This window comes from Hemicordylus capensis, chromosome 13 (genome assembly GCF_027244095.1).
Source record: "Hemicordylus capensis ecotype Gifberg chromosome 13, rHemCap1.1.pri, whole genome shotgun sequence".
Lineage (NCBI taxonomy): Eukaryota > Metazoa > Chordata > Lepidosauria > Squamata > Cordylidae > Hemicordylus > Hemicordylus capensis.
The window spans coordinates 10,809,441-10,832,508 of NC_069669.1; the positions used below are offsets into that span (position 1 = coordinate 10,809,441).

At 47.5% G+C, this 23,068-nt stretch overlaps 1 protein-coding gene across 1 annotated transcript in view; it reads left to right on the plus strand.

The window, feature by feature from the left end:
• Positions 1-23,068, plus strand: part of WDR90 (WD repeat domain 90) — a 63,964-nt gene that overhangs the window by 12,111 nt on the left and 28,785 nt on the right. The window contains exons 11-19 of the mRNA XM_053276957.1: positions 680-748; positions 2,201-2,308; positions 2,459-2,604; positions 3,036-3,093; positions 4,539-4,657; positions 5,898-6,059; positions 7,316-7,446; positions 8,713-8,829; positions 9,700-9,935. Coding sequence (XP_053132932.1) covers positions 680-748; positions 2,201-2,308; positions 2,459-2,604; positions 3,036-3,093; positions 4,539-4,657; positions 5,898-6,059; positions 7,316-7,446; positions 8,713-8,829; positions 9,700-9,935 — 1,146 coding nt within the window. The remainder of the gene's footprint in view (positions 1-679; positions 749-2,200; positions 2,309-2,458; positions 2,605-3,035; positions 3,094-4,538; positions 4,658-5,897; positions 6,060-7,315; positions 7,447-8,712; positions 8,830-9,699; positions 9,936-23,068) is intronic.

Here is a 23,068-nt window from a genome sequence, read left to right on the forward strand (position 1 = left end):
AGTATCTCCAGGTAGGGCTGAGTGAGAGTCCTGCTGGTAACCTTGAGGAGCTGCTGCCAGTCAGTGTAGTGTTGACCGTCCTGAGTTCGATGGACCAAAACAGATAATACTAAGCAAGACAGACCAATGGTCTGACTCGGTATAAGGCATCTTCCTATGTTCCTAGTCCACTAGGCTGGCACCACGCATCTGATCATGTAGATTCTAGGGGATGTACTAAAATGAATGACAGGGGATGCCCCGTGACATGCACTGGTTCTTTCCAAATGGCCCTAGGAATGTATGGAAATTCTATACCAGGAAGGATCCAGTGCATGTCAGGGGGCACTCCCTGTCCATTTTAGGATGTCCTGACACTAATCCATCGTAGGATTATCATGCTGACAGTCCCAGGTTCGATCCCTGGCAGCATCTCCAGGTAGGGTTGAGGGAGACTCCTGCCTGCAACCTTGGAGAGCTGCTGCCAGTCAGTGTAGACCAAGACAGGCCAAGGGCCTGACTCGGTATAAAGCAGCTTCCTATGTTCCTAACTGGTATTTAGAAGCATGTAAGAGCTGCTTGCTCTCACGGGAGAGCTGGAGGCACATGGAAGTTCAGTCCTGTCCTCGTGCTGGCCTGGACAGAGGATCTTCCCTTCCGTGCATTCTGATCGGAGTCTGTTGGTGGGCTGTTTTTTCAGAAGCTGTTACCGGATCCAATCTTGAAGCTGAAGAGAATTATTGGGTTTGGAGGCTGCAGCACCAGATGGGTCAGTACATTTCAGTGTTTATCCAGAACCCTCTTCAGACCTTACATACTTTTCAGCGTGAGAGCTGGTCGCGAGGGAGGAAGCAGGGGGGAAGTCCCACCCCCTCTGTCAGTCACCCCCCCCATGCCCAATGGCCACGCTTACGGCACTGACTCCGTGAGCTGCAACCCTGATTGGTCACTGGCCATCACGCTTACGGGCGGCGCCCCGTTCAGACAAGCAGCTCCATAAGCATGATCACTGGGTGTGGGGGCTGAGTGACAGTGGGAGTGGGCGGGACTTCCTCCCTGCTTTCCTGCTCACCCTTGCCACTTAGAATGTCAGAAGAGGGCTTAGTTTGGTACTTCATGCTTCCAGGGAAAAGTGTGGAGTCTGTGTTCCGCTTTTCACGGAATGGGCTGAGTCTGTGTGGGACGGGGGTAGTAGTTTAAAGCTGGGCCTCTTGCATTCAAGGTCTCTCTGGAATTAATTACTGTCTTTTCTGACCAAGAACCTGTGGGTTATCCTTTTTTTTTTTTTTTGCAAGTGGAGGGCTGAGTGTGGGGTTTTAAAGGGGTGCAGGTTTCCCAGCAAGACATTCACAGAGACTGTTTCTGGCTGTCAAGCACTTCCCCGCTCTGGAGAGTTTTTAGAGGATCCCTGGATCATGCACGTGTGAGGAGGCAGCTTAAATGCTCTCTCCCGCCAGCAGAGGATTCTGTGGGAGAGCAGTGGGGTGCGGTCTTTCTAAGTGACTTCTACTGGACTACTGAAGCTACTGTAGTTACAGCCTCTATGCAGATGTAGGCTCCTGCTGTGGGCAGGGACTAGGTGCAGAACTATGCTATTTATCTACACTTATATCCTACTCTTCCTCCAAGGAGCCCACAGCGGTGTACAGGATATTGTTTAATCCATCACCTGGTGAGGTTCATGGCCGAATGGGGATTTGAACTCGGGTCTCCCCGAACATAAGAACAGCCTTGCTGGATCAGACCCAAGGAAGCCCATCTAGTCCAGCATCCTGTTTCACACAGTGGCCCACCAGATGCTGCTGGAAGCCACAGGCAGGAGTTGAGGGCATGCCCCTTCTCCTGCTGTTACTCCCCTGCAACTGGTACTCAGAGGCATCCTGCCTCTGAGGCTGGAGGTGGCCTGTAGCCCTCCGACTAGTAGCCGTTGATGGACCTCTCCTCCATGAAGTTAGCCAAACCCTTCTTAAAGCCATCCAGGTTGTTGGCTGTCCTCACCCGACACCCTGACCACTACACTATACTGTCTCCATTTGAGCACTAGAGAACAGTATTGCTTCTGGCATTCTTGCCACATGGGTTGGCCACCAGAGATGTAAAATTTGTGAACAGTGTGTGTGTGTGTGTGTGTGTGTGTGTGTGTGTGTGTACACGTGTGAACACATGTGCTCATGGAGCATCTGGCCCCACAGAGGTCCGTCTCTTTGTCTCTGTCATCCAGGCTCTGTGGGCTGCAGATGGCGCGGTGGTGTATCCCTGCCATGCGCTCATCGTAGCGGTAGATCTTGACACTGGCAATCAGAGGTTCTTTGCAGGCCACACGGATAAGGTAAGGCTTGAGAAAAGGGCCGCAGCTGGTGGTTTAGTAGAGGGGATGCTCCTTCCGATGCAAGAGGCACTTGGTTCTCCTGCAAGGAGATGCCGTCCCGCTTGCAAACGTCACAGGAGACCCTCTCTACCCTGGTCCGGTTCCATGCAGGTGGCGGCACTGGCGTTCAGCGGCAACCGCGCTTTGCTGGCATCTGCCCAGGCCGGGCAGCTGAGCGTGGTGCGTCTCTGGGACTTTCCAGCGGGCAAGGGCCTCTCCATGTTTAAAACCGGCATGCATTCCGTCTCCTGCCTCAGGTCAGTGCCCTGAGAGGGAGGAGAGCTGGTCTTGGGGGAGCAAGGCTGCGTGGTCCCCTTTGCTAAGCAGGGTCCACCGTGGTTTGCATTTGAATGGGAGACCACATGCGTGAGCACTGTCAGATCTTCCTCTATGGGGAGGAGGCCATCGCTCAGGGGAAGAGCCCCTGCCTGCTTGCACGCAGAAGGTCCCAAGTTCCCTCCCTGGCAGCATCTCCAAGATAGGGCTGAGAGAGATTCCTGCCCGCATCCTTGGAGAAGCCGCTGCCAGTCTGGGTAGACAAGGCTGAGCTAGATAGACCAATGGTCTGACTCAGTACAAGGTAGCTTCCTATGATATGGAGGGGGGAGGAGAACTGACTTTGATGATCCAAAGTACTAACGTTTTGATACCTTATTCTCCCTCCCCCCCCGCCCCCTTCTTTTCACAGCTTTTCTTACAACGGAAATGTCCTGTGTGGCACAGGGAAGGACAAACATGGGAAAACAGTGAGTGGATGAGCATTTCTTCTCTACGAGACAAAGCTGGGTCCCAGGGCGTGGTCTAAGGCTGCACGATACAGCCACCTTGTTGAAGCTAAGCAGGTCTTGATGTGGTTGGGCCCTGGGTGGGAGACCCGTATATGCCAGCGTTGGGGATGGGGCCATAGCTTAGTGGCTGAGCGTCTGCTTGGCATGCAGAAGGCCCCAGGTTCAATTCCTCCCAGCATCTCCAGGTAGGGCTGCAAGAGACTCTTGCCTGAAACCTTGGAGAGCCGCTGCCAGTCAGTGCAGACTAAGGCTGCTCACCTTTGGCCCTCCTGCAGATGTGGGCCTACAGTTCCCATAATCCCTTGCTATTGGCCACTGTGGCTGGGAATTATGGGAGTTGTAGTCCAGAAACAGCTGGGGGGGGCAAAGTTGAGCAGGCCTGGTGTAGACAGTGCTGAGCTAGATGGACCAAGGGTCTGACTCGGGGTAAGGCAGTTACCTATTTGGGGGTATTGGGCAGAACTCACCAGTCAGGGAAGGACCATAGCTCAATGATAGGGCATCTGCTTTGCATGCCGAAGCTCCCAGGTTCCCTCCCTGGCAGCATCTCCAGGGAAAGACTAGAAAAGATTCCCGCCTGAAACCTGGGAGAGCTGCTGCCAGTCAGTGTAGACCAGGGGTAGGCTGCTTTGGCTCTCCAGCTGTGGTCAAACTACCACGCCCATCATCCCCTGCTACAATGCATTACTCCAGCAACATCTGGAGGACCACAGGATTGGGGAACCCCTGGTGTAGCCAAGACTGACTTCCATGGGCCAAGGGCCAGGCTCCGTATAGGTGGCGGCTTATGCTCCTGAAGGTGGCAGTGTGAAGATCGCCAAATCAAGCAATAGCTGGACTTGAGCTGTCTTCCAGAATCCGAGCGGGAGCCTTGCTCCGTAGCTGTTGCCTGGTAAAGCTGCTGAAGCCGATGTGTGCTGCAGAATTTCTACAGAGCCAAAGAAAGGTCCAGGGTGGGTTTTGCTGGAGGCAGCTTGGGAAGGGCTGAGGGGTTCCCTGCATCCCAGCCTGGGAGTACGCGGGGCCTTCTCGGTGGTTGCCCCCAGGCTGTGGAACTTGCTCTCTGCTGAGACCTGCATGGCCGCCTCTCTCCCAGCCTTCAGGAACCGAGTGAAGACTGCCCTTCTTATTCAGGCTTCTGGCCAGTGAGCTCTCCCTGCTCGTCTTAAATGTCTCGCTACGTTTTGTTCTGTTTTAATGTGGGTTTTTTTTATTTTTTTTAAAAAATTGAGTTGTGTTGTTTTATTTTGTTTTTATATTTGTTGGATTGGATTTTATTGTTGCTAACCACCCTGGGGGTCCTCGGACGCAGGGCCAAGTATATAAGTATAAATCAGTAAATAGATATAAACCCCAACATGCCACCTGCCACACCACACTTCCACCTTCTCCTCTCCCTGCAGGTGGTGATTGTGTGGAACACTGCCAAGGTGGGTCACGGGGGAGAGGTGGTGATGCTGGCCAAGGCACACACGGACGTGGACATCCAGACCTTAAAGATTGCCTTTTTTGATGATACCAGGTAAAGAATGCAGACATTAGATTCCCCTCCCCCCCACCCCCCCTTTGAGCAAAAGTAGCCGCGATGAGCATTCGAGACCAACTCTCACAACTGCAGGTGAGGACCCCTTCTGCCCTGGGGCCATGCAGTATGGTTGTTGGGAACTAAAGATGTGAAGGCCAGGGTGGGTGGGGTAGGGTCCGGGATGTCAACGGAATGGTTCAAACGGCGGGCGGTTCCACCGTTCCGAAGGCGAGGGGGGTTCTGCTTTAAGGGTGGGGAAGGGTGTACTTCTCCCTCCCTCTGCTTTCCCCTCGCCGGCGCTCCGTGTTTTAAAAGTCCACCGGGGTGGCAGCGTACCTCCCTGCCGCCTCGTTGCCCCATTTACTGGAAGTAGGTGGACGTATCCGCGCATGCGCAGGCACTTTGGATACTTCCACCTACTGCCGGTAAAGGGGGAAACATTGGTAGCAGGGAGCTACGCTGCCACCCTGGTGGACTTTTGAAACACGGAGCGTCGGCGGGGGGGAAAGCAGAGGGAGGGGTAAGTGCACCCGCCCTTAAAGCAGAGCCTCCCCTTCCCAGTTCCGTGCACATCCCTAGGGGGGAGGGTGCGGTTCTTCCCCCTGGAAAAAACTCGGTGGTTTCCCCCCCCCATTCCAGTCTCCCCACACCCCCACCTTCACATCTCCTTTTGTAACACAGACATTCAGTCCACAAAAATTCAGCATGGGGGGAGAGAGGAAGAGAGAGGCGGCCTCACTGCCTTTCTGTGAATCCCAATCAGGATGCTGCAGAATGCAAATCTGCAACATGTGTGACGTTTCTGCTTGTCCGCTACGGGAACCTGCTAGAATTTATTATTTATTTATTTAGCACACTTATATACCCCACCCACCCCCGCCATACAAAATAATAATAATAATTCCTGGGCGGTTCACAATAGATAAAACCAATTAAAACATTAGCATCATTAGTTGAGCTCTCCTCTGTCATGTGAAAGATCCATGTATTTTAATCCAGGCTTTTTAGTTTAGAGTTTTAAAGCTTTGGTTTTAGAGTTTTTTTTATTGTATTTTAAATTGTTTGAATTATGTTTTTAACGTTTTAATGGTTTTATACTGTGAACCACCCAGGGATGTTTTTGTATGGGGCGGTATGTACGTGCGTTAAATCAACCAAATATCGGGTGAGATTCCTCGCCTTTAAAAAAAGAAACGAGGCCGCCTTAAACTTCTCCCTCCCGCTGTTCTCGTCACAGGATGGTGTCGTGTGGCCGAGACAACGTGAGGCTCTGGAGGGTCCGGAGTGGGGCATTGCGCTCCTGCCCAGTGAATCTGGGCGAATACCGCTCTCTGGAGTTCACCGACCTGGCCTTTGAGGCGAGCCATTGCCCTGAGCGTGAGCTGGAAGACCGGACCCTGTAAGAAGCCGCTTGGCCACCTTCAAAGCATTGCCGGATGGACGAATTAGCTGGAGGGATGTTGATGCTGCCAGGCTGGCTTCTGGGTTTCGAGAGTGTCAGCTTTAGTCATTGCATTTAATAATCAAAGCCTGGATTGACAAAGAGAGAAAGGAATAGTGTGTGGATTCAGGCGGGGCTGTGATCTGCATCTCTGTTCTGGAGGGCGTGGTCTTGGGATGACCAAAGAGGGAACATGAGTAATCTCGTACTCAATATCTGTGTCTCTCCCTGTCTGTCTCTCTGCCTATCATATTTATATACAGCCGTCCGTCGCCAACCGCAAGGGTTCCATTCCGGGAAAACCTCGCGGTTGGCAAATTCACGTTTGGTGAGCTATTGAAATCAATGGCGAACGGGGCTGGGGGAATTGTGGTCGTGAAAGGATCACAAAATACAGTTGAAAACGGGGAAATTCCCCCAAATCGCCATGAGTCAGTAAGAGGAATGAAGGGGAACTCCGAAAATCACCCCCTGAGCCCAGAAAATTGCAGGGGGGACGGGGACGACGACCCACGATTGCCAAAAAAATCTCGCCAAATTGCAGATACTCCTGTTGCGATTGGCGAGACCTGCCACAATTTCCCAGTCATGGATACTTAAAACCGCGGTTGGCAAGGGATGACTGTACCACCACCTTATATATACATCTCTAGATGGTGGATCACACTTGGATATTTATCATTCTGTCTCATTGCTCCAAGGAGCTCAGAATGGTGCTTTTTAACTTCACAATACCCTGGCATGGTAGGTTAGCCTTGGAGATGGTGACTTAATCTAGTTTCATAGCTCACCAAGAGAGCCATTGTGGTGTAGTGGTTAGAGTGTAATGGACAGGGACTGGGGAGACCCAAGTTCACTTCCCCCTTGAGCCATGCAGCTCCCTGGGTGACTCTGGGCCAGTCTATCAGCTAGCCTAGCCTACCTCACAGGGTGGTTGTGAGGATATCCATAATCATGCAAACTCTCTGGGCTCCTTGTCTTGACACATTTGTGTTGAGACAGATCTTGGGTCACTGGACATGTAAGATCCAAAAGAGTCTCCAAAAATGAACATGTGTGCCCTTAACTCATTGCCTTGCCAGTTAAACCAACTGCCGTAGATTAATCAACGGAAGCTTTAGTTGATTGATCTACTGTTTCATACTAACAGCCCTGATAACATTATATTTATCTGCTGTCATTGCCACCGGGTGGTTCCGTCTCTCTCCTTTCAGGTTTGTTTGCAGCAGCAGTGGTCACGTTTTGGAAATCGACTATAAGAATGTCGCCGTCAGCAATGCCCGGCGCCTCCTCCCATCCGAGGTCCAGCACTCTCACCGGCGGGAGAAGCAAACCTTTAACTCAGGTGTGGCTTCCTTCTCCATCTATTAGTAGCGAACCTGCCCGGTTGCTATAAGTAATGGCTGCTACTTCTCCCTTGATCCCCTTTCCTTCTCCAGTGTTCCTAAAAGGACGCAGTCCCCGGTGAGTAGTCACTTCCAGGATCCGAGTTGGATCCAGGGCCATATAGTCCATGGGTTGCCCCATGTGTCTGAGATACCACGGGTCCAGGCTACTGGCTATTTCGCTTGGCTTGGCCTTGGTCCGCTGGACCACAGGGGCCCCATTGGCCGTGCCGGGATCCTTAATTCTGGCTAATATTCTTGCCACGTCTGCTCTATAAATGTCTTCCAAAGGATCTCCTCCAGGCGCCCTCCTTATATGGAATAACTCGGCTTGGATTGTCCTAACATTCGGAATGGATCCACGGATCCACTGGGCCGCCTGTAACAGCTGGAGGGTGTCATGCGCGGCCACACTTTGCTCCATGAAGACCGACTACTTGAGGAATAGTTGAACTGAGTTGAGATATGTGTTAGAATTTATGTATATTTTCATGGCTTTTGTGAATTCCTTGGACATTTATAATATATCCCTTCTCCTCCTGTGTCCCATCCCCCCGCCCACAAATTTATTTTTAAGTTATGTCTGTGTTCATAGATTGCTTGTGTATATTGGGAGTATCTTTTTAAAAAGAGGGCAGGGTCCTTATGCATGTGGGTACCCCTAGACCCCAAACTAAAGAATTCAACTGCCGTTTGGGATCCCTGCTAACTGAACAGAGAGGTACCTTTTAAAAAGTGGTGGTTCTCTTTATTGAGCAGGGGAGAGCAACTGGCCCTATCCGTCCCCAGCACAGCATCCCTCCAGTGGCTGTTGCTGGTGTCTGTCTTAAATGTCTTTTTAAAAAAAATAAAAAAAAGATTATGAACCCTTTGGGGACAGGGAGCTGAACCATTGAAATCAATGGCAAGCAGGGGGTTAGGGGAATCGACAGCAAAATACAGTTACAAATAGAGAAAAATCCCTCCATACAACCTACGAGGAGTAAGAGGAGAGAAGGGGAACCCCCCCAATCACCCCTGAACCCCAGAAATCCCCCCCCCAAATTGCTAAAAATTCAAATGCAAGAGTGTAGCAGGCCTGTCCAGAAGGCTGGAGTGGTGATCCGGACCAACTTCCTCATGGCTGTTGCTTGAGTTGCTGTCTGCTTCATACGGGGTGGGAGCGAAGCTTGGTCTCTGGTGTCGGTCTTTGGGATTGGGTGCATTCAGCCTCCTTCTTCTTCCAGGCCCTGGGATAGCACTCAACAGCATCTGCCTCTCTTCAAGTTTCTGTGCCACGGCCTCTGAAGATGGCTACGTACGCCTGTGGCCACTGGACTTCTCCGAAGTCTTCTTGGAGGCAGGTGCGTAGATCGGAGAAATCGGCACCATCTCTGCACTGACTGGCAGGGGCTGGTGCCTGAGAACCTAATCCGTGCCACCTTGAACTTCATTTCTGGAAGAAAAGCAGAATGTAAATGCAACCCCCCCCCCCCCAAATGAAAAAAAACTAAAAAAAAAATCCAAATTATGCACCCAGGATTAGACAGTCGATCCCAATGTGTTTTGAGCTAGTCTCTCGTCTTCGGGGGAGTAAGCTTCAGAGGCTTTTCTTTTAGTTTCTTTTTTAACAACCTGGAGTCTGAATGCCCACTTACAATCTTCTGCCATCGCCATTTAAAGCAGAAAAATGCTCCAGTGAAGGGTTCTTGCAGTTAAACAGAAGGGGGGGAAATAAGCTCTTAACTCGGCCCTTGAGCAAGAAATTAAACCATTGGCTGGGGCGGGGTGTGTGTGTGTGTTTGCAAGCTTGTTATTCCCTACTCCTTAAGAGAGGAGAGCTGGTCTGGTGGTCGCAAGCATGACTTGTCCTCTTAGCTAAGCAGGGTCCGCCCTGGTTGCATTTGAATCGGAGAGAGAAGTGTGAGCACTGTATGATATTCCCCTCGGGGGATGGAGCCACTCTGGGGAGAGCAGAAGGTTCCCAGTTCCCTCCCTGGCTTCTCCAAGATAGGGCTGAGAGAGACTCCTGCCTGCAACCTTGGAGAAGCCACTGCCAGTCTGTGAAGACAATACTGAGCTACATAGGCCAATGGTCTGACTCAGTATATGGCAGCTTCCTATGTTCCTAAGCATGTCCTCTCCAGGCAGTTCAGTGAGTTGATGTGCTGCTAGAACTTGAAAACGAAATAAATGTCTGTATCCAAAAATGAGTGCTGTATATTTCCCCCCAGAGCACAACAACCCAGTGAGTTCGGTCCTCATCAGCCCAGATAATCTGAAGGTTTTGTGCACGACGGCCAGTGGAAGCGTGGGCTGTCTGGACATCCAGTCTCGGGATTACAGCACGGTCATGCGCTCCCACATGGGTTCTGTGCTGGCGTTCTCTGTGGAGGGATTCCAGAAGCAGCTAGTGACTGTGTCTCAGGATAACACTATTCGTGTCTGGAACTTTGAGTCTATGCAACAGGTAATGGCGAAGGCTCCATCTTTGGGATGTTGACAGGGCAGGCAGAAGTTTGGACAAATACGGTGAATATTTATATGCCACTTTGCAACGGAAGTTTTCCAAGGGGCATATAAATATTTTGTATGACTATTTCAGAGCCATACAAAAATAAAGAATAAGCTAGTACCCAGACTAATCCCTGCTAACTGAGCAAAGAGGCCCCTTTTTATAGTGGTGATTTTCTTTGAGCCACCTAATGGCGCAGTGGGAAAGTAACTTGCCTAGGGAGCAAGAGGTTGCTGGTTTGAATCCCCGCTGGTATGCTCAGCCCACAAGGCAGAGGGTGGAGAAAGAACCATGATGGTCCTCATGGGATTCCTTGGGGTTTTCATGTGGTGGGTATTATCCGTGGATGGTGTGGGCAGCTCCTCTCTGAGCATCCCTAAGTGCTGCAGAAGGGAAACGATCTGTGGACATTCTCCCCTGTTCCTCCTCTAGAGCAAACCCTGACGTGCTCTTTTGAATTGCCCTTGGAAAAGACTTTTCTCTTTGTGCTTCACTTTTCTCTTTGTGCTTCTTGGAATCACACTTAAGGGTTTATCAAAGATTTAGTGTGAGGTCTTTTGGCGGGCGGGCTTTCAAAATAACCAGCATCATATTTCCTACTCTGTGCAGTCGTATTGAAACTAACAACAACTGGATTAACTATAAAATTGGGCCATAAACAACAGTGTCAAGAAACCAAACTTGCTCTCTCCAGGGAATACTACTTCTCAGATGGCATTGGAAGAGGCCTTCCCTCCTGAGGGAAAGCGAAGGGGGATGCCTCTTCTCAGGTGGTATTAGAAGAGCCTTTCCCTCCCTGTCTGTTAGAGACGGAAGATTGCTGCCCTTTCTGTGAACATTCCTATTAAAAATCAGCCTGCTGGAGATGTGCACTGCCTGATGAATCCATGAAAAGTTCTAAATGAGAGAGCGGACCAATTCCTCACTGATTGCCAACCTGCAGTTGCGTCTCCAAAGTGTCGGCTTGAAAACGTGCTGTGAGTCTTCCTTTCCAGCCTCCAATCTCTTGGCCTTGCCTAAGGGAAGTCGGAAACGATGCCACTGCTTATCACGTACCTGTTTCTGGCGGTGGTCCCAGATGCTGACTCTAGCCAACTGCCTTGGCTGCTGTACAGGTGTGCGTCGTCCCTCAGGTGTCCTCCGAGAGATCCAGCCTAGCTCAGAAGACCTGGCCGTTCTCAAAGACTGAGTGTGCATCTCTGGCAAGAGCTTTGCCCTCTGAATTTAGCTAACTGTAGTGGCGCAGCGGGGAAATGACTTGCCTTGCAAGCATGAGGTTGTTGGTTCAAATCCCCACTGGTATGTTTCCCAGACACACATTGATTGGTCAGTAGCGATATCGGAAGATGCTGAAAGGCATCATCTCACACTGTGCGGAAGGAAGCAATGTTAAACCCCTCCTTCCAGAGACAACCACATGGTTCTGTGGACACCAGGAGTCGACACCGACTTGACGGCACACTTCACTTTACCAATTGGCATTGGTCCCACTAGATGGAGTTCAGGTCAGGGACAACACACAGGATCTACCCGAGCTGCTTCGGTTGCTCTGTTCGCTGAATCCCCGAATCGTTAGCATCGAAACTGCATCTGGCAACACACCAGGGAAGTCAGAATAGATCTTGGAATACCAAGGGCATGGATCTAGACCTCCCCACTATTCTTTCAATTTCTGTCGAATGCAGGCAGTCCTCCAAATAAAAGGAATTCTGCAAATAAATCACACACCTGGGGATTTTATCCGGACATGTCTGGAACTCGGGGGAACCCACTGTAAGTTCAGGTGAGAGGGACTGGTAACACTCCAACGTTCCAACGCAACCTCAGAGCCCTCCGAGATACCCCTGTGTCTGCATGGTTGCCAGATGAGCTGCTTCTGCCTGGCTCCCAGAAGCCTCCCTGTTGACCAATGCATCTCCAGGCTTGGAGCTTGCACTTCTGCCATGCTCAGGAGCTGCACCACAAGCTGAGCTCCCGGTTTATGCTACACATGGGGAACAGACAATTTGTGGGTGATGGGCTGGTCGCCCCTAGATTTGGCAGGAAACAAGGCCAACTGACACAGGGATTCGATCCATCTCCTCTTCTCTCTAGATGGGGGCCCCCAGCTGAGCAGACTCTAGAATGAGCTGTAGCAAGCTGATTTCCAAGGTCGCTTGCTAATGAAACCCATTATGCTGAGCAAGAGAAAGTCAATAAGACAAATGCAGCAACAGGCCTCCTTCCCAGAAAGAGATGAGTCCTGTGATGTCTCTCTGGAAGTGTGCCTACCAAAACCTTTGATAGGATTCTTGGGAAGCCCTTCCCAGCGCAGGATATTCGTGGACGCACCTGCAAGACCCTGATTTTCATCACAATCAGCCTCACACACAATAGGCAATTCATGCTGCCTGCGGTCAGACACAACGCATTCCGAACAACCCCATCTGGCCTCTTCTACTCCTCAAAGCAAGAAAGTTGGAATGTGCCCCCAAGGCACGTTTTGGGGGAAAGGTGTCCCTAACTCCATGACCCAGTCTGGTCCCTTGTCTTCTGCACTCGGGACTCCATCGCCCCTCTCCATCCCACTAGGTCAGACACAACGCATTCCGAACAACCCCATCTGGCCTCTTCTACTCCTCAAAGCAAGAAAGTTGGAATGTGCCCCCAAGGCACGTTTTGGGGGAAAGGTGTCCCTAACTCCATGACCCAGTCTGGTCCCTTGTCTTCTGCACTCGGGACTCCATCGCCCCTCTCCATCCCACTAGGGCACTCCATTTTCCTGCTGCCTTGAGTTTGGACACTTGGGACTCCACTGCAACCAGCCAAGAGCTTGATCGGTCAGTGTGCCAATCCAGCCAGCTTACCTAGCAGGCGTAGGGAGCTGGGCCCACTGAGACACCGATCTCGTGATCATCCATCCTTTCACTAATCTCTGCACCCCTCCGGCTTCCAACCCCACCGTCTCGGAGGAGTGAGACGCTGCAGCCCAGAAATCCTATCATCCAGAGCAGGTGAAGCTGAACGTTTGCTCTGTTCCTTGGGCTTAATCTATCTCTTTCGTATATCCCAGCTGCTCTCGATCTCAAGCCTCTTTTCTCTTGCCCACCTGGGAATTTAGACACAATTTGGAACTTAAAGCTAAATGTGCTTTATACAATCGTCTGTTTTAAAAACATATCTGCATTGATTTTTGGTAAGGACCGCCTGAACTTCATATGATTGCTTTTATTATTTTTCTTACAGTAAACTCCTATTGTTAATTAAAATCTCTCTCTCAAGCCAGTTTTCTTGAGTTCAGATGCTTGCACAAATTAAAACTACTTGGAACTCTCTCCCCTTTTGAGCTCAATTCCCCACATCGCCCAAACTTGGGGGAATATCCTGATTGGGAGGTTTCTATCTGTTTTGTGTGTTTAGCAGGAGTTCTGAATATAAGGATCACATTTTAACTGTTCTCAACAGATTTTTAGCACCCAGATCAATAATTCAATAATTCAAAGCACATCATCTGTGTAAACATCACACATCTCTGTGTAAACCGCCCTGAGCCATTTTTGGAAGGGCGGTATAGAAATTGAATAAATAAATAAAACAAATCATGCCCAAGAGAAGATCTTTCTCAGATTCAAATTTACTGTGTATGGTAATTAATTTCCAAACAAATAATTCTATGACATGTTTAATTTCTTGAGCTGGGCTAAAAGTGAAATACATAGGAATATTTTCAAATAAATTAATACATAAATAAGTAAATAAATAATCTAGGCAAAATGACTTTGCCCAGTCAGTGATGGGCTTCAACTCCTACTAAAGTATCTATTTTAGAAACAACAGAGGACCAGGCTCAAACAAAACAATTTTTTATTTACAATTTGATCTCCAGCAGATAAATATTATACAATATGAGTATGAATGAATGAAGTGTCTATTTCGATCATTGATCAGAAAAGCAGAAAGTAATACATAAAACAAAATCCCTTCCAATGGAGGAACAAAAGGGGGGAGATCACTTTTACATCCATAATACAGTTGGAGATCTAACTAATAATACAACCACTCAAACCACTCCCAGTTTCCCATGAACTTTCCCGGTTATTGAACAAAACTTGGCAACATTTAAAGAAGTTTCATCAGATGCGTCAGCTAAAAGCAAATTTAGATAAAAAGTATCCAAATGCCCTGGAAATTCTTTCATGAAGGGTAATAAATAGTAATTACCAATACCCCTATAAAAATTACAGTATAGCAGTACGTGTGTTGTTGTTTCTATACTCCCACTATTACGGGGCAAAGCATAAGGTCTTTTTCTTGTAGCTCCCTTCTAGGACTGCTGTTTGAAGTACATTGAGATGAGCTAGTGTTAGAGCTTTGCTATACTTGGGAATAGTTATTATACCAAGATAGCCAGCTGGTTTATTCAGGACACCTTAGTTTCCCAAGAAAACGCCTCTGGGCATGTGACTAAGCTCTGTCTGCTTCTCCAGATCTAGTACAGTTTGCTAAACTACCAACTTGGCTTTTGAAAAATCCATCGATTTTAAACCACCTGGGGATAGCCCATGGTACAACAACTCCACATCTTGTTTCCAATAAGATTGAAAACCATCTGTGAGTACCAGTACTGCCAGACCTGAAGGATGGAAATTCAGTTTTAATCCTAGGCCAAAGATTCTTAGCAATCAATGTGTCTCGATTTTAGAGATCCCTGCCTCCAGACGAAATGCCACATGGGGCATGCACCGTGGTGCCTGAGAAAGACGTCTTAAAAATTTGGATTGAAGGGCTTCTAATTTATTGAATATTTTTAGTAGTCCAATCTGAACTCCATAGAGTAACTGCATGGAAGATTTAGCTAAAAATAATTTAATTAGGACAGTTATAAATTGGGCACCACGGGAATGAAAAAAGAAAATAGCCCTTGTAGATCTCTGAGCATCAGCAGTACATAATCTGAATGCGCATTTCTGCTGCCTGGTGCTTCAACAACTATGCCTAGAGATTTAAAGCAAACAACTTCTACAATTGTATGATTATTTATCTTCCCATTTCTTACTTTGTCCCTTTTGAGAACACCAATACTTTGGCCTTGTCATAATGTATTTCTAAATCATGATCCTTGCAATAAAAAGAAAGGGCAGTTAAAGCAGATCTGAGTCCAACTGGTTTTTGAGAAAGAAGTGCAAAATTGTCTGCATCAAGTCATACTGACCAATATCTGTCGGCTAACTTAGGTGGATGATGATTGGAATGCTTAACTTAAGTAACAAGGGAATTAATAAACAAATTAAAAAGAGTTTGGCCAAATACAGCCCTGCCTTACTCCTCTTTGGACTGAGATTTCTTCTGTAAGATGACCTTGCCTACTGCATAGGACCTTCAAACTAGTATCCTCATACATCCTGTATATCAGTAAGATTAGGCGATGGTCAATTGTGGAACGCAACAGGTTTTGCCCCTAGACATTTCCCCCTACAAATTGTCGCCTAGAAATTGAGTCAAAAGCGTTCCTAAAATCAATCAAAATCAACCAAAGCCATATAAACAGCTTTGCTTGGCTTTTTATACATGGATATATAGATTATTTATTTCCAGGCAAGTGTTGGAGTATCAGGGCTTGATCCACTGCAGAACGACCAGACCTACAACCAGCCTGCTCGTCTGATAGTATATTTTCTTATTCTAAGCAAACAAATAATTTCTCATGAAGGCATTTATCATATATTTTACTATCCGCACTAAGTAAATAGATCGGGCAATAATCTACAGCTAAATCTCATTTGCCCTTCTCATAGAGTGGAATAATTAGCACGATACCCCAGTCTGTTGGAACAGATGCAATAGCATCTATGGCTGAGAAAAGGGAGGCAAATCCATGGTTTCCTAAAATCAGATCAGTTTTAATCAGATCAATTCCTGGGGCTTTACCAACTGTAAACTGATGCACTCAAGTTGTCATTTCAGAAACTGACACTGCAGGCCACTCAGGTAAAAAGACACAGAAATGGCTTCCTCATACTTTAGGAGAAATAGGATGTGTGGGATGGGATGGACAATATAAAGGTTTACTTTTCACAAGGCACCAAAATAATGAAGAATTTTTGATACATGCAACATTAATCAGTTGTTGCCAAGTGGGAGCCAGCGTGGTGTAGTGGTTAGAGTGCTGGACTAGGAGACCCGAGTTCAAATCCCCATTCAGCCATGAGACTTGCTGGGTGACTCTGGGCCAGTCACTTCTCTCTCAGCCTAACCTACTTCACAGGGTGGTTGTGAGGAGAAACACAAGTATGTAGTACACCGCTCTGGGATCCTTGGAGGAAGAGCGGGATATAAATGTAAATAATAAAATAAATAAAATAAAATAATAAGTGGCTTCGTCAGTTTCCCTCTTTTTCATTTTAAGCAGTATCCTCGATTCCCTTTTAAGAGTCTGAGCAGGGAGGACATTTGAACCATCTCTAGAGGCTTGATAGCTCTGAATAAGTTTTCTTTTCACCTCTTTGCATTCCTGGTCAAACCAGGACTTCAAATAGCTTGGATAACTATTTGATCTAATAGGACCTTGTGCTGTTGATGCAATTACGGCAGGTTTAAGAATCGGAACTAAATTTTCATAAAGGTCAAGAATGCCTCCATGTGTACCCTTCTCCAGAACTGCAGATCTAGCCTCCTTCAAATGATCAGACTTAAGGTCAACTGCAATTCAATCCCTAACTGGCTCGGACCATCTAACTTGTACGGGCTGAACCTCATGCGATAAAATAATCTTCATCTCTATTTTTAAAAGGTTGTCCCCAAGAGGAGTTAATATCTAATACACCAGGAAGATGATCACTGTCTGGGCGTCTGGCCACCTTGAATTCCTGCAAATAATCAATTAGATTCTTTGAAATCATAACCATAGATAGTAGATATTTTAGCTCCAGCCCCAAAAGTGAATTCCACTGGCCAAACCTTCTGTACGGCAACATTTGATAAATATAAATATAATTTGGCCATTGTTTTGGGTAGACATAAACCAGCAGAGTTTCCAACCCGTTCTTAGAATTGTGGGGAAACCAGAGGAGGTAGAGCCACGCCTACATCAGGTGGACTTTCTTTGAATTTCTAATAAAGTGCTATATCATTTAAACCCAATAAGCCCATTAATATCCCCTACCACTATAACATGGACATACAGAAGGGAATTTGACTATTTAGTCAAATAATCCTCAATTTCCCTCCATATCTCATCGATTTGTGTGTGGGTCCGCCTGGTGCAAAATAAACATTGACCAGTAATATGCTGACACTGTCAAATTTGATCTCAACAGCCATCACTAAATGCTCGAAGGGTGGCAGCATAGCAAATGTTGCTTGAAGAGCAGTGGACACCAACCAGCTTCACCCACCACATCATCTTCCTCTCCCTACGCCTGGAACAGCATTCAGGGAGAGAGAGAGAGAGATAACACCATCTAGACTAAGCTCTTCATCCAACCATGTTCCCTGGAGCATCACAAAATCAGAATCTGTAATCGATTCCATCAAGGAGACATCCTTAATCTTAGACCTCCAACCAGCCACACTCCATGTTATCAAAGACCTTTCAGATCTCACAGATGTTACATGTCACTTAATTACTTCGAAATGATGAATTGCAGTTCCTTCTCTATTGGGTGCTGGTTCTTCTGAACTTGTAATTGACAGAGGGAGTCCATTCAATCCAACAGAATCACCTCCATTGCCTCCAACGAAGGTTGAGACCACAAATGCTGTCTTTCCAATGGTGTTGAACTTAAAGGGTTCAGTGAACATACAGTGGGTATTGGAAAGAATCACCCCCTTTGATAGACCTTAAATTCTGGTTCCCTTACATCCTGAAATGAAAACACAAAGAAAATTCCCTTCACCAGCTGTACTTATCCAATGCAACCTATAACATCCAACTGAAAAACATCACAATTACAGTCCAGAAAAAGTGTCAGAAATAAAAAACAAGAATTACTGAGATTGAAAAAGGATCACCCCCCCAATGTCAATATTTTGTTGAACCACCTTTTGCTTTAATAACAGCCTTGAGTCTGTTGGGATACTTCTCTATCAACCTTGCACATCTAGATGGAGCAATATTTGCCCACTCCTCCATACAGAACTGTTCAAGTTCGGTCACATTGGATGGTAGGTGTTGGTGGACTGCTATCTTCAAATCTCCCCACAGATTTTCTATGGGATTTAGGTCTGGGCTCTGACTGGGCCACATGAGGACGTTCACTTTTTTCTCCTTCAGCCACTGTGTGGTCAATTTTGCTGTGTGCTTCGGATTGTTGTCATGTTGAAAGGTGAATCTTCTGCCCATCCTCAACTGTCTGGCAGAGGGTAGCAGGTTTTCTTCCAGAATCTGACAGTATTTTGCCCCATCCATTTTTCCTTCTATCCTAACGAGAGCCCCAGTCCCTAAGGCAGAGAAACACCCCCAGAACAGGATGCTGCCACCTCCATGCTTCACTGTAGGTATGGTGTGTTGTGGAAAAAATGTGGCTTGTTCGGGAGGGTCACAAGGAGAAAGCCAGTTCTCAAGAAAGGCCACATTAAAGCTTGTTTGAGCTTTGCCAGAAGGCACCTTGAAGATTCTGATGCCAAGTGGAAAAAGGTCTTATGGTCAGATGAGACCAAGATTGAATTATTTGGCCTCAACTGACAGTACACCTGGTGTAAATCCAACGCAGCTCACCATCCACAACACACCATACCTACAGTCATGTCCCAAACCCCAATCATGTCCCAAACCCCAATTGGTTTGAGACGTGCTTTGGGTCTCCTCTCAAAATTTTGCTCCCCAAAGTCCATTGAGATTAATTATGGAAAAACCAAAGTTCTAGTCTTTGCCAAACGACCTAGGCAATATTGTTGGTCCATCAATGGCCACAGGATTGCACAGGTCAACTCCTTCAAATATCTAGGAGTGGTTTTTCAGTCATCAGGTTCACGCAATGCCCACCTCAAATCCACATTGCTGACGGCACAGTCAACCACGAACCTTATTACCTCTTTTCATTTCTCGAGGGGGGCTTCTTACATCCCCGCTGCAGTTAAACTGTTTGTATCTAAAGTCCACTCCCAAGTGCTGTACGGAGCCCAAATAGGACCTGTCAGCAACTTTATGGCTTTAGAAACCCTGCAGTCTAAATTTCTGAGATCTATATTGTTAGTCCCCCGATGCGTGCCCAATGCTGCGCTTAGACGAGAGGTGGGTATGATTAGATTGGAAACTTGCTATTGGAGGACTATCATATTATTTTGGTTTAAATTTGTCTTCTCTTGCGTAGGACTGGCCCCCCTTATTAAGACTGATTGTTTACGATTTAAGTGGCAGACCCAAATTGCTGACAAATTGGCTCACTATGGTTTCTCTCAGGATGAGATTATAAAATTGGGATACGATCGTGCCAGGATTGAGATTAAACAACGTATCATGGACATGGAACTGCTTCTCTGCCTAAGAATATCTTTCTAGGGGATCAAATCTTCAACACTAAACCAGCTAGCTATCTAAGTCTAGTTACCATCCCCAAATTTAGACGTGCTCTGACGCTCGCCCGTCTTAATGCGCTTCCATCTGCTGTCATGGAGGGAAGATTTAAAGGTACCCCTTTTTCTGCTCAACTTTGCCCTTGCGGGTCTGGTCAAGCGCATGCCATACTTTATTGTAACTTTTATAGGGACACCCGCTTAAGATTAGTGTCCCCTTTGTTGCAACATTTTCCCGGGCACTTGGATGACTTCTATTTGAAGTACTTATTGTCCAGTTCTGATGACAACTTAATCATCAAAATGGCAAGGTATTGTCATATCATTTGCACCATCCGCTCAGTTTTTTAATAATGTTCTGTTCTTTTCTTTTCTTCCCCTGTGATTCCTGTTTCATGATTGCAATGGAGGGTGCTCTGTTTAATAAGGTTTTCAGTCAGACCTATTTGGAGTTCACCATAACTGTTCTAATTTTAACTTGATACTATTGTGTTATAATCTGTCCGTTTTATTATGCTGAGTCTCTTTTCTTATATGTAATCATGTAAGTATGTATGTTTTACCTATGCACTGGTCCATGACCGTAATAAAGGACTGACTGACTGACATTGGGGGGTGATCCTTTTTCAATCTCAGTAATTCTTGTTTTTTATTTCTGACACTTTTTCTGGACTGTAATTGTGATGTTTTTCAGTTGGATGTTATAGGTTGCATTGGATAAGTACAGCTGGTGAAGGGAATTTTCTTTGTGTTTTCATTTCAGGATGTAAGGGAACCAGAATTTAAGGTCTATCAAAGGGGGTGATTCTTTCCAATACCCACTGTAAATGAGTCAAGAAGACACACATTTTGGTCACCAATTTCAACCACAGGGTGACCTTCTGATTTAACCTGTTTCACTTCATTACTCCGTAGAGCTTCTTCACATTCAATCAGCCTAAAAGCAGGGGCCTCACAATCCTTTTCAAGCAGTAGTCATGTTGCCTGTTTCATAAACTCCGGGTCAAGGATCACTTTGTGATGTTCATGGATGGGATCCAGATGATCCCAATTTTGAAAATTCTGTCCACCTATGGCCGATGAGACTTTAGATCTAAGAAATTGACTTGGGGTCTTGCTTCAGAGAATTGTGTCAATTCCTCCTTTAGCATCACTATTGAAGAATGTTTCTATCATTTCTCTGGTTTTTCGACACCAGTGGTTTTAAGGGAGAAATCTCTTCCCCCCTGCAGCAAGTATGATGGTTTTAAAATTAAATCAGTAGGATCATTTGGTGCTTCCCTCTCTCCCTTGATCCTTTCAAATCCTTTAAATTGTTTCCGATTGATTAGAAACCTGACGGATGATTATCACTGTTTCAGCTGTCAAAAGGCAGAAGGAGGCAGATGAACCTGAAAAAGCAGATCTAACGGTCATAAACCTCATTTGTAGCAGTATCTAATCCAGAAGGATCTGGAGAGTCCCTCAAGATAGACGATGAATCTGCATTGTTAAACAAAGCCTCTAGAGAGCCTCCTACTTGTGCTTGAGAATTGTTTGCTGTGGGCAAGGATATCCCAATCTCAGCATTATGATTTGGTGCTTCCATTGTCTCAGTTACAGAACCTAATTTAGGGATAGAGTCAGAAATAGTTCTCCCTGGTGAGATGTCTGCCAGAGGAACAAATGTATTCGAGGTTCTAAAGGAACTGAAAAGACTTACTAATTCCTGTTTTTTAGAATATTTTTGGATTTTTGCTTGCTTAGATTTTTCTCTCCCTTCTATGGACCGTGTGGGCTGTTTCTCGGGCACTTCTTGTTTCCCGTTCTTGAATGTAGGGCTGTAACTTCCTCTAATCAACAACATGGATGGAAGTAAAAACCACATTCCTCGCCAGGAAGAAGTCCATGGGTTGGGAAAGAAGATGAGATGACGCCGTGTGGATGAATCCGTGGGGGCCAGCTGTGGGAACTAGGTCACGGTCTCAACAGCACATGCCCTTGCCTTATCAGGCAAAGAAATTCTTAGAGGGAATCCTCTATGTTGATGGCAAGGGCTCTGGGCCAGAGAGGTCAGGAGGGGAGTAAGAAGACGCCTCTGTCTAGGTCCCTGCTTCAGTAGTAGTGGAGAAGCCCTTATTAGTCCAATCAAGCGGATTACCGTCAAGATGATAACACCTAAAGGCTCTCCTCGTTTCAGATAATAGCTGACCCAAGAGCTCAGTGACAGCTGTGAGACGATGAAAAAGCAGCTTCAAGGACTCCTGAACCAAAAGAGCCATACTGGACGCAGATCCCTCCGTAAGCTCAAACAAAGGTTTTCGACTTGTGGCCGGACCTTGCTTGGAAAGAGGAGAGGTGACAGGAGTTTCCAGCAAAATAATAGATGGTTCCTCGACTCCACTCTCCGTCTGGGCAGCAGGTAAAGCTGAGGAACTCTTGTGGGGGCCACACAGCGTACAGAACAGTCACGGTCTTGAACGCAGGCAATCTGAAGGTACAGAAAATATTCGAGGCTCACCAAGAAGAAGCAGCCAGCATCACGGACATGATCAAGGCAGGCAGTGGCTGGTCTTCTCCTCCAGCTCCTGGAGACTGGATGGTCTTCTCCTCCAGCTCCTCCCTCTTTCTCTTCCATACAGAGGCCCTGGAGCATCTGCAGTGAGAGCAGGGCTTGGGAAAAGGGCAGAGGAACCTCCCCATCCCTGAGAAATGGCGGCAGATTCTGGGCTGGCGTTCCCAAAGGGAGCAAGAGAAATGGCATCCCCACCTGATTTTGGCCACAAGCTTGTCCAGTGTCCATGAGCTGATTGCCCTCAGTCATCCCAGAACTCAACATCTTGGAGCAGGTCCTCTGTTTGGGAGAGAAGACAAGAGAATTCATGAGAGCACGGCTTGGTTTGGGAAAGGGGCAGAGGACCCTCCCCATCCCCGAGAAATGGAGGCAGGTTCTGGGATGGAATTCCCAAAGGAAACAAGAGAAACGGCTTCCCCAGCTGCAGTTTGGCCACAAGGCCTTCCTCAGGGAGCGCCATGTTCCCCCTAGGGCTGGATTGGGAAGCGAAGGCACTTTCTCTGGGGAGGGCACTTGGAGGCAAGGGTGGAGGAGCATGTGGGGTCCTCGGAGACCCACAGAGGGCCCAGAGGGAGCTCTGCCTAGGCCCAGAGCAGGGAGGGAGCTCTGTCTGCCCCGTTTCCATGGGGATGGATGCTACCTTCACTAGATGAAGTGCTGTCTTGGTCTTTGGCCTGGGCTGCCATCCTCCACACCTGAAGAACCGCAAAGGGCAGCAGGGGCTTGATCTTCTCTGCCTGGAGAGAGAGAGAGAGAGAGAGAGAGAGAGAGAGAGAGAGGACGAAGGCCTGTCAGAGCTCTTCTGGGGACCCTGAAGCTGGAGGAGGGGGGACTGGAGGATGCCGGACCCAAGGGGATACCTACCTCAAAGTAGAAGGGCGGCCCAGTCGCCAGATCAAGCAGCAAACAGCCAGCCCTTTCTGCCACCGCCTCCTCCTGCTCGTCTTTGGTCTCCACCTCACTATTAATGGCCTGCAGGATGAAAAGGTCCCTCAGAATGCCACAGCCGTGGTCGAAATCCTCACACCAGCAGCCCCCTTGC